We start from the raw sequence: 11,331 nt of genomic DNA on the forward strand, positions 1-11,331 counted from the left end.
ACACAGTGATAACTGGGTCACTCTGGGCTTTATTCACCCTGGTGCACTGTAAACAGGAAGTGATGTCACAGGGCCAGCAGGAAGCGCTGTAAACAGGACGTGATGTCACAGGGCCTGCAGGAAGCGCTGTAAACAGGAAGTGATGTCACAGGGCCAGCAGGAAGCGCTGTAAACAGGACGTGATGTCACAGGGCCAGCAGGAAGCGCTGTAAACAGGACGTGATGTCACAGGGCCTGCAGGAAGCGCTCCAGTGGGTCCTGGCTCCAGTAGTCGTGGTTCCAGCCCAGGAACCAACCAGTGAAGGTCGTTGGTTCAAATCCCTGCTTCAGGGTTACGATGGGGGTCAGCGGGTTTCTGCTGGTCGGGTCTGTTCTGATGTAGCGCTCAGCTGGACACGGAGAGACCTGTTAGGCGCCGGACCAGCCAAAAAGGTCCTCCTGGACCAGAACCGTCTCACCTGTCGCGGCGGCCTCCATCTTCTCCTCCTCGTTTGCCTCGTTCCCGATCCAAACGAACACCTGCCGGGGGAAACGGTGAGCCACAGGCGGAGCCAGAACCTGGTTTCCATGGTGACGGTGGTGAGGAAGACTCACCTGGTCCCAGGTGTCCAGGATCATGACGTCATCAGGAGCCAAGTCGTCCTGGGTCAGTTCTCCCGGAACCTCCTCCATCTGGACACAAGGAACTGGGTCAACCGGAACACACCGCTGCTAACCCGCTGGTAACCATGGCAACCATCAGCCGTTCGGGTTGGCCGAACACACCAGGTGACCACCGAGCGTACCTGGAAGGTGCCTGTCTTGTTGGAGGAGGCGAAGAGTCGTGGCGGATGGGCGTCCATCTTGTTGCTGAGCCGAGGGGCGCGGCAGTAGTCGTCCTTCCCGCCCAGAACCGCCCAGAACCCGTCTGGAACCACAGCCAGCCGTTAGCGCCGCCTACAGGCTGCCCGACACTCTAACTACCTGCTGCTCACCTGGCTCCTCCCCCTCCTCCAGCGGGGCGGGGTTCACCTGCAACACCTGGGCCAGGTGTTCGGCCCCTTTCGCCTCCGCCGCGCTGCTGCCCCGCCCCTTCCACAGCCACGCCCCCCCGGCCGCCGTTAGCAGGAACGCATCGTTGGAGTTTAGGCGGGATGAGGACGGGCCCACCTGCAGCACAGCAGAGTGGTTCAGTTTGGACCGGTCCGGTTCACATGACAGGCTGGTTCTGGGCAGCTTGAATGGATTCCATGAAACCCTGACAGATTCTGACAGAACCGTAAACTGAAGTGGACCTGCAGAACTCTGGATCCGGAAGTACCTGGACCTTCATGTCTCAGGAGGACAACACACCTGGACTGGACCAGAAAGTTCTGGAGTGGACTGGATGGGTTAGAAAAGGGAACTGGACCGATCTGGATCAAGCCACTGGACCAAGAACTGGACCCAGTGGCCGAACGGTAACGCCTGATTGGTCGGCAGACCTGACTCACCTGAACCCCATCAACCCTGCTGGAGACACCTGAGGTTCTGGTTCTGGATGATTTTCTGCTGAATGGAGCTGCAAGAAGCTAAAAGGTTCTGACCCGTCCGGGTTCCGCTGGTCTCACCTCCACGGCCCGAGTGTCTCCAGCCGGGTTGGACCGCACCTGGAACAGGCGGGTGTCGGCGGTGGTGGACTGGCCGCCCTCCCTGGAGGTGCCGCCCTGGTACACCACCATGGGCTGGCCTCCAAACAGGCTCATCAGGTGGGCGGGCTCTTTGCCTTGGACCACCCTCACCTGGACAGACAGGTGACAGTGAGGTGCTGGGAATGCTGGTTTCCTGTTGGTTCTGATCACCAACTGGAAACCAGCGTTCCCAGTTGTGTACCTGAACTGCTCCGCCTCCCAGTTCGTCGTCCAGCTCGACGGCCAGAACGGCCGACGCCACGGTTTCGTCCTGACTCGACTCCGCCCCCTGCCTGCGAAGGAAGCAGTGGAGAACAGGTGATGTCCTGCAGTACCTAGACTCGCCAGCAGAGGGAGCAGAGTCTCACCAGATGTAGACCATGTGGCGCCGCCTGCCGCCATGTTGGTACTGGTACAGGATCAGGTAGCTGTCGCCGCCGTAGAACTGACCAAAGTAAGCCGGGTCCACCAGAACCTTACCGGACCCTTCGACCCTCCAGATCTGCAGACAGACAGACGGTCGGCTGCTCCCGCGTCCGAAACAGGAAGTCTCCAAGCCGACACAGGAAGTTCTCTCTACATTTGATCACATTACGAGGAAGTCGGTTCTGACCCAAGTCCAGTTCTTTTTAACTCGAGGTGGTTCTGAATGAAACGGATCCTGATTGGTCAGCTGGTGGACCTCGGTCCAGTCGTATTTCTCCCGTCCAACGATCCAGTGGACCAGAACCAGAACAACCAAAGGAAGCAGGGCGTGGTGTGGTGGCGTAGCGGTTAGCGTGACCCGTATTTGGAGGCCTTGAGTCCTCGACGCGGCCGTCGCGGGTTCGACTCCCGGACCCGACGACATTTGCCGCATGTCTTCCCTGTTTCCTGTCAGCCTGCTGTCACATAAGGGGCACTAGAGCCCACAAAAATACCCCCTGGAGGGGTAAAAAAAAAAAAAACCAAAGGAAGCAGAGGCAGTCCTCACCTTTTTGTCTCCGTCTCCTCGGTCCACCATCCCATACTGCGCTGACATGGAGTCCGATTGGTGCAGCTTGGACACGTCGAACGGCACCTGCCCAATCAGAGGAGTCGGGTTTCAGACCCGTTTAGATGAGATCCAGAACCCCATCAGCCTACCTTCTCAATCTTTGCCACCTTGTTGGCGATGTAGGCCGTTCCCATGCCGACGGTGTCTTCAGCGTCCCTCCAGTTCCTAAAGAACTGCTTGAAGAGAGGAGTCTCCCCGGACTGAGGAAGGACCTGGACCTGAGGGGGACAGGGGTCAGCTCCAGGTCCGGTCTGGGTCCAGGTGAGGTTCTGGTGCTCACCTGGGTGTAGGGTGGGTACTCCATCTGCTGAATGAATTTCTCGGAGTTCTGCAGGACGGCCTGCCGCTCGGCGCCGTTAGCGTCCTTACCTGCACACAGACAAGTCACCTGTCAGCAGGTGGCCTCAGGTGAGTCTGTTCCCAGTCTGTTCATGACCTCTGACCTTTCCAGACAAAGATGCGTCCGTTGGTTCCGTTGTCGAGGATGAAGCACTCGCTGGACTCCAGGGCGTGTTGGGGGAACGGGTTCTGCTCCGACACCAGAGTGACCTCCATGTCCCCGCCGGCGTTGGACACCTGAGGGACGGCGGACACAGGTAGACAAACCAGTGGCAAAAAGGAAGTGACATCACAAGCTTAGTGAGCTGGCAGGGAACCGCCACAGGTTATCACCTTGTAGAGCTTCGCCACCTTCCTGTTGGACGCGTCGGTCTGGGTGTCTTCGCTGTGGGACTCGGGGAGGTCCGGTTTGTCTCCCAGAACCTGGACGGGGAGACGACAGCAGCAGCAGGTGAAAGTCCGGCTCCACTGTGGCGGCAAAATGAGTAGCAGGCGGAGAATTGATCCGAGAGCCTCGAATTATCTCCAGCTCCGAATACGGCGCACGCAAACGACACCATGCCGTTACGTTAGTCAGATTTTAAAACGCTGGTCTGAGGTCCACATGGTGGACGCCTGGTGGACGCCTCAGGGCCCGCCATCTACATCAGAACCGACCTCTAGTTGTTGAAAACTGTCATGATTCACCAGTGTTTTGGTGACCTTTGACCCCTGCTGCTCTGGAATTAGAAGTGCGGTAAGTTCTGGTCATGTGATCACCTCTATCATCCCGTCTGGCTCCGCCCCCTCATCGACAACCTGGAGGTTGGCCCGCCCACACCTCTCGTTGTCACGGATACTCTTAGAGACCTGTCAATTAGTCAGTTTGTCAGCAGGTATGTTATGATATCAGAATGATGTCACTGTGTGATGTCACCACTCACCAAAGTGGCCTTCAGTTTCTCAAATCTGTTGCTATGGGAACCAGACCACTGGATGATTTCCTGTTGGGTCAAAAGAAGGTGTAATCATCCCCCAGGTGTCCTCACCCGTCCCCCAGGTGTCCTCACCCGTCCCCCAGGTGTCCTCACCCGTCCCCCAGGTGTCCTCACCCGTCCCCCAGGTGTCCTCACCCGTCCCCCAGGTGTCCTCACCTGTCCCCCAGGTGTCCTCACCTGTCCCAGGTCCAGGATGAAGCTGTCTCCCTGGTTGAAACTGCCCCAGCTGACAGGTACCTCTGTTGCCCTGACAACACGGCGACCTTTGACCTGGAGCAACCGCTGAACTTCCACCTCATTGGTCACATGATTGAACCCAGAGGCCACGCCTCCTTTCTGTTCGACCAACAGGAAGTGACGTCATCAGGGTGGCAGTGAGGGGCCGTCAGACAGGAAGTGGGTGTGGTGCGGTTACCATGTAGGTCAGGCCCGTTTTGAAGTATCCGCTGAAGGTCCCGGACTCATGGCCTTGGACCTCTCGGTACTGGACCGGAGCCCCCTGCAGGAAGTCGTCCATCTGGACAGCAAGAATGGCAGCAGCGCTGCTTTCATCCTGAGAGCACTCGGAACCTGCAGCCCAGCAGCCAATCAGAGAGCAGAAGGAAGGTCACCTGCAATGACCTGACCGGGTCCGCAGAACCCGAACCCTGTAGAACTACAGCAGATCTTGGCACCATGACCGCTTCCAGAGCCTCCTGAGGAACCGTTGCAGCCTGACCAGAGCTCGGTCTGTCGCCACGGTTACAGACAAAGCGTAACGTCCGAGCCTGGACGCCAGGCGACCAGGGCCTCGGTTCTGGACCCGCGTGGTCTCACCTTGCCAGTAGTGCAGGTCGTACTGCAGGTCTCCTCGGCGGTTGCTGGTGCTGCTCAGAACCAGGTAGGCGTCTCCGGTGTAGAACCGTCCGTAGAGACTCTCAGGGACAGGAGCCAGGTCCAAGTTCTCCACTCGCCACACCTGAAGCCCCGCCTCTTTACCTGCTCGTTCAAACTCAGGGTGGAACACCATGATGTCACCTGCAGTGGGCGAGGCAGAAAACATCACTTGTTAGGCCTGGGGAACACTAACCCCTGACCCCTGACCCCCTGACCCACTGCTCTGACCCTCAGAGGAAGCTGAACTAACCCCACCCACCGCCTCGCCGGCTGTAAGATGGAGCGCACCCACCACTTTGCTCCTCAATTGCCGCAGCAAACACACCTGAGATCATGTGACCGTAACCATGGCAACTGTTGCCAGGGGTGGTTTGTGTTGCGGCCGATTCGGACCAGAATCAGAACTCTCATGTGAGTAAATCACAGATTGGTCTGGATTCATCATCAGAACCAATGTGTCACAGAACCGGGCCCAGCGGAATCGGTTCTGAACCTCTGGGTGGAACCTGCAGTTTGGATCCGTTCAGAAAGAGGAAGGAGGTCAAACCTGATTGGCTCAGAGCAGACAGGTAACGATAACATGAAGTTCTCTGTTCTCTGCCGCGGGTCCAATTTCAACCTGCTGGTTCCAGATGAACTCCAGACCGATCCAAGTTCAGGCTGAGGCCCGGCCCGGTTCCTTCATCTCACACAGAAGAACCGAGAAGTCTCTGGGCTCAGCAGCAAAACCACAGAGAGGAGACACACCTGGGCAGGTAAATGCTCCGACTGCAGGTTCTGCTCGGTTCTGACCCAATAACTTTTCCTCTACCGGAGGTGGAACCTCTGAAAAATTAACAGACTGATGAAGAGAAGCTGGTCTTCCTGGTCCAGGTGTTTCTCAAGGTGTCCTGCCGCTGCCAGGTGTGTCGTCGTCCTCCACTCTGGGATTTAAGCGCCTCTCTTTCCCCTCAGAGAGCTGCTGATATTGGAGTCAAGTGAAACAGGAGACACCTGGAAAACACCTGGAGAACACCTGGAAAACACCTGGAGGACAGCCCTGGTTTAAACCCAAACAGGTAGACACTCACCTTCAGTGTGTGTCAGGAAGTCTTCCTCAGCCGGACTAGAGAAGCTTTGACACGCAGGTGTGGCTGCAGGTAACATTACCTGTGCGCCCCTCCCCCAGCAGCAACAGACACACCCGGCCTGCAGGGGGCGCTGCGCTCTGAACGCAGCAGCAGGTTCGTTTCATTCAGAACAGGTCCGAACCCGATCCAAGGTTCCCTTCATGCAGAATAGAACAGGTGTTATGCCGAGAAATGCATGCCTGCCGGAAATTGCATGCCCTGTCGCGGGAGCGCGCATCGCTCTAAACTCTCCATATTGATGAGAAAACGGACTGAAATATGACCGAAGAGGAAATTTTTGAAGATATTTGTAACATTATCACGTTTCTTAACTATGTAAGACATAAAACGGTGGGTTTTATTTCGCAGATTAATTGAAATAAATACGGTTTTTATAGCTTTATTGAAACATATGAGTCGAACGTTTTTCAGTGTCTGATGAAAATGTTCTCCGCAGATGGTTTGAAATTCCCCGATTTTTCTTTTAACACCATAATGGCTTAAAGCATTACAAAACAGAATCCCGTTATGTAGAACATTTTATATCATCCTTTACTGTCTAGTCTATTAATGTAGGGGGGATGATTTTAATTTCTGAGCCTGCCAATATTTATATCCCCTGTTTATTGTCCTGTTGATATGAAACTTACAGAAGTAGCTCAGAGAACAAGAGTCATTACGTAGAAAAGGTAAAATCCCTCTTAACTCTTTATTTCTCCATTTTAGCAGGGGATGCATTTTTTGGCTATATGGATTTTGTTCCTGCCGATATCTGCATGCCCTCTCTATTTTCCTCAAATATTATCCTATGAAACTTATACCAGCAATTCATAGAACAAGTGTGATTATGTAAAAAAGTTATTCCACTTTTAACACTTTATTTCTCCATTTTAGCAGGGGATGCATTTTACGGCAAAGCCTATTATTAGCCTGCCAAAATATGCATGCCCCCTCTATTTTCCTCAAATATTATCCTATTGATATGAAACTTATACCAGTAGCTAAGAGGATAAGTGTAATTATGTAGAAAAGGTAAAATTCCTCTTGACTCTTTATTTTTTCAAGCTAGGAGGGGGATGCATTTTTTGGCAATATGGAATTTGAGCCTGCCGATATTTGCATGCCATACCTATTTTCCCCAAATATCATCCTATTGATATAAAACTCATACCAGCAGTTAAGGCAGGGGTGGGCACTCCTGGTCCTCGAGGGCCGGTGTCCTGCAACTTTTAGATGCATCTCTACTTCAACACACCTGAGTCAAATAATGAGGTCGTTAACAGGACTCTGGAGAACTTGACTGCACTTAGGAGGAGATTCAGCTGTTGGATTCAGGTGTGTTGGACCAGGGAGACATCTAAGAGTTGCAGGACACCGGCCCTCGAGGACCAGGACTGCCCACCCCTGAGTTAAGGGAACAAATGTGATTATGTAGAAAATGTTATTTCTTTATTATCTCTATTGCAAGGATACTGAAGGAAATAAATCTGACAAAACAACCTTGCTGAATGTAAAGCATGCACAAACCATTTTTATTTTGGTTTAACATAAAAATTAAATTACTTTGTTTTCATTAATTTCAACAAAAGAATATTCATAACAATAGGTTTCCTTAACTCACTTGGAGAGTCCCAAAAAGATGTGAAGAGGTGCTTGGAAGTAACAAGGTGAGAAAAACAAGAACAATTATTGTTTATTATAATAAAAAATGTCATAATTGGATAACTAGAATGTTAATTTAACATTTTATCCTCTCAACAAGGACATTTATGAGAAGCAAAGGGATGAAAGTGTCAATGTGGAAATGTGAAACAGTATAACATGCCATCCAGCAAGATGTGGTTTCATGTGGTACGTTTGCCCTTAAAGTAAGTGCTGTTTAAATATATATATACAGTGTATATATATATATATATATATATATATATATATATATATATATATATATATATATATATATATATATATATGGATGCACATGGTCCTCCAGAATGGTTCGGTAGTCCTTGGCAGTGACGCGCCCATCTAGCACAAGTATGGAGCCAAGGGAATGCCATGATATGGCAGCCCAAACCATCACTGATCCACCCCCATGCTTCACTCTGGGCGTGCAACAGTCTGGGTGGTACGCTTCTTTGGGGCTTCTCCACACTGTAACTCTCCCGGATGTGGGGAAAACAGTAAAGGTGGACTCATCAGAGAACAATACATGTTTCATATTGTCCACAGCCCAAGATTTGCGTTTCTCGCACCATTGAAACCGACGTTTGGCATTGGCACGAGTGACCAAAGGTTTGGCTATAGCAGCCCGGCCGTGTATATTGACCCTGTGGTGCTCCCGACGGACAGTTTTGGTGGAAACAGGGGAGTTGAGGTGCACATTTAATTCTGCCGTGATTTGGGCAGCCGTGGTTTTATGTTTTTATATACAGTATATGTATATATATATATATATATATATATATATATATATATATATATATATATATACAGTACAGACCAAAAGTTTGGACACAACTGTGTGTCCAAACTTTTGGTCTGTACTGTATATACTTGACTATGATTACTTATATTTCTTATGTAATGTAGAACATTGCCTGTTTACAAATCAATTTATATAACCTTTATGTGTACTGTTCTGTCTCTTTCCACATACATGTATATCTATCTATGTCTGAAGATAGATAGAATTATATATCAATATATTGGTATACATGCTTGTTTACGTTTTTGATGTTGTGAAAAAAAGATTAATATGAAAGTGGTTTTCTAATAATCACATTGCCATTAATCTAATGCTATTTTGTAGGAGTAGAACTTTTAAGATGATGAACAGCTTTGGCTTAACAACTTAAACTGTGCATTTCTGCCTGAAATATAATGTAGTTTATGAATTATATTGCTTTATTACATGGTTGATTTATTTTAATGACAATGGAAAGAGTCTGAAATAAGTATAGCAAAAATGTTAAATTATTCATCAATGTCATGACCTCTATATGACAATCTAATACTTTGACAAATATTTTGTCTTTGTAATGAGTCCGCTGTTACTCTTCTTTCTTTTTTCAAAAAAATATATTTGCCTTTACGGTTTGCAGAGTGCATACTGGAAAACAAGGACCAGAACTTTCCATCAACAGCAGAAGCTGTTAATACCATGCGACTCAACATTTCTTCCACACTTCTCTCAGAATCAGGTATCTTTTGACATATTTTTTATTCAGTTCCTATGTGGGTGGGATACTATGTTGTGTGTAAAATCATGCACGCACAAAAAAATTGTGTTAGGTCAGCTATTTTATCTAATTAGAAATATTAAAATATTGAACTTTGCAGATGTGTGAAGTACAATCATGTCAGTGTTTATGTCAAATTCAATTAGTGAAGAACATTTCAATACACCTGGCCTTGATCTCTAATAAATAAATTACACATAACACAGCCCAATAACTGTTGAGGCAAAAAACATAATCAACAAACTTAAAATTGTTCTAGGATACAATTACGTACACTTTTCTTGAGTAGCTTTAATGTAACTTAATAAGCAAAAAGGACTTGCAGTTTGTGAAAGTACAAAACTGGAATGAGATGTATTATGTGAACCATTATATTCATTACTGTGTTTTCATAAAATTAACATTTACAAAATGACAAATTTCACAAGATGTACACACATATATATGTAGACATATTAAAATTTTCTGAATGCCATTTTTATACCTTCAGTGGCTTAAGTTGGAGAAAATTATAAAAAAGTAAACACTAAATGATGCTTTCTTTTACCATAAATCCCAGAAATACCTTAAATACATGTGTGTTTCAATTCATGAATAGACAGACACCATGTGCGCCTGCCTAATATGCCAATATGATGTACAGTTTCTATTACTTGTATTTGTTTATGAGACCAGACATTATCAAAAAGGGATGATTAGACAACTGAGATATACACAGAGGATTATTGTTGTTCCACTTTCAAAAGAACACTAACAAATGGAATTATTTAAAAGAAAAAAAAAACGCAAAAAATACCATTAAGATTGTTTTATAACATTGATTTAAAGATGCGGTTTGTTTTTCTGTAGAGTCAGTGGAGACTCTACAGACTCTGCAGACACTGTGACAGTGAGGACACAGAAGATCACATGTGGGTAAGACAACAATGTAATGCAGTGAAAAATCAATTCAAGCAAACCATATACCATCCTTAAAATAGTTGCAAAGTATGTAGATATACAAAAATAAATCTTAATAAGATAAATAAACACCCAAGGCAGGTAAGTGGGAAGTAGCTTAAGTTTTTTTTTTTTTTAAGTACAGTCGTAAAACATTAAACACAGTTGCTTGTGGTCCTGGAATTTTTTTACCTCCATACATGTCAGGAACATGCTGTCATCTCCTCAAATAAAGTTCTACCAATCATATGTTGATCATTAAGAAGAAGCTTTCTGTTGACAAAACCCAAAATCACCTTCAGTAAACAGATAAGGAGCTAAAAAAAACATTCTTTATGTTGTTATTTGACCATTTTGTATTATTTATTTACAGATCACATGTGACAGATGCAACTGGTGGTACCACCAAGGCTGCATTAAGGTCCCACAAACCGACACAGACTACTGCTGTGCAATGTGTTTATAGATTTTATGTTTGTACCAATCTAAATCTTTAATGACTGCAGTTCAGTGGATTTTCAGTTTAAACATGTGACATAATTTTTGTTGACTTAATTGGTTTTCCAAAGATTTTTGTTATGAATATTCTTTTGTTGAAATTAATGAAAAAAAAGTGATTTAATTTTTATGTTAAACCAAAATAAAAAATGGTTTGTGCATGCTTTACATTTAGCAAAGATGCATTGTCAGATTTATTTCCTTCAGTATCCTTGCAATAGAGATAATAAAGAAATAACATTTACTACATAATCACATTTGTTCTATGAACTACTGGTATAAGTTTCATATCAATAGGATAATATTTGAGGAAAATAGAGGGGGCATGCATATTTTGGCAGGCTAATAATAGGCTTTGCCGTAAAATGCATCCCCTGCTAAAATGGAGAAATAAAGTGTTAAAAGTGGAATAACTTTTTTACATAATCACACTTGTTCTATGAATTGCTGGTATAAGTTTCATAGGATAATATTTGAGGAAAATAGAGAGGGCATGCAGATATCGGCAGGAACAAAATCCATATAGCCAAAAAATGCATCCCCTGCTAAAATGGAGAAATAAAGAGTTAAGAGGGATTTTACCTTTTCTACGTAATGACTCTTGTTCTCTGAGCTACTTCTGTAAGTTTCATATCAACAGGACAATAAACAGGGGATATAAATATTGGC

The 11,331-nt window shown here is 46.8% G+C and overlaps 1 protein-coding gene across 6 annotated transcripts; it reads right to left on the reverse strand.

Moving 5' to 3' along the window:
* Nucleotides 1-9: 9 nt before the first annotated feature.
* On the reverse strand, nucleotides 10-6,117 carry LOC102237060 (gelsolin-like). 6 transcript variants are annotated; one of them, XM_023343856.1, is made up of 19 exons: nucleotides 5,948-6,116; nucleotides 4,818-5,018; nucleotides 4,417-4,571; nucleotides 4,179-4,337; nucleotides 3,948-4,007; nucleotides 3,784-3,873; nucleotides 3,358-3,447; nucleotides 3,129-3,261; nucleotides 2,966-3,054; nucleotides 2,775-2,903; nucleotides 2,623-2,709; nucleotides 2,018-2,151; nucleotides 1,852-1,942; nucleotides 1,590-1,760; nucleotides 975-1,149; nucleotides 786-907; nucleotides 459-672; nucleotides 225-389; nucleotides 10-184 (listed from the first exon to the last, which is right to left on the reverse strand). In XM_023343856.1, exons 1-18 carry the CDS (start codon nucleotides 6,021-6,023, stop codon nucleotides 226-228), a joined length of 2,340 nt encoding a protein of 779 aa, XP_023199624.1. In that variant the 5' UTR covers nucleotides 6,024-6,116; the 3' UTR covers nucleotides 10-184; nucleotide 225. The 6 variants fall into 6 exon arrangements, with proteins under 6 accessions (XP_023199624.1, XP_005815452.2, XP_023199625.1 ...); XM_005815395.2 differs by having other exon boundaries at nucleotides 10-389; nucleotides 459-519; nucleotides 595-672; nucleotides 5,948-6,109; XM_023343855.1 differs by having other exon boundaries at nucleotides 17-64; nucleotides 185-389.
* Nucleotides 6,118-11,331: the final 5,214 nt, after the last annotated feature.

The sequence above is a fragment of the Xiphophorus maculatus genome, chromosome 12 (assembly GCF_002775205.1).
Source record: "Xiphophorus maculatus strain JP 163 A chromosome 12, X_maculatus-5.0-male, whole genome shotgun sequence".
Taxonomy (NCBI): domain Eukaryota; kingdom Metazoa; phylum Chordata; class Actinopteri; order Cyprinodontiformes; family Poeciliidae; genus Xiphophorus; species Xiphophorus maculatus.

Bases quoted from the DNA above. Each gene is read 5' to 3' on its own strand.
- LOC102237060 (XM_023343856.1), bottom strand. From the start codon at position 6,023: ATGTTACCTGCAGCCACACCTGCGTGTCAAAGCTTCTCTAGTCCGGCT. The intron at 1,150-1,589 runs GTGAGACCAGCG...GCTGTGCTGCAG, and splicing joins GAGACACTCGGGCCGTGGAG to GTGGGCCCGTCCTCATCCCG. The intron at 673-785 runs GTACGCTCGGTG...CCTTGTGTCCAG, and splicing joins ACAAGACAGGCACCTTCCAG to ATGGAGGAGGTTCCGGGAGA.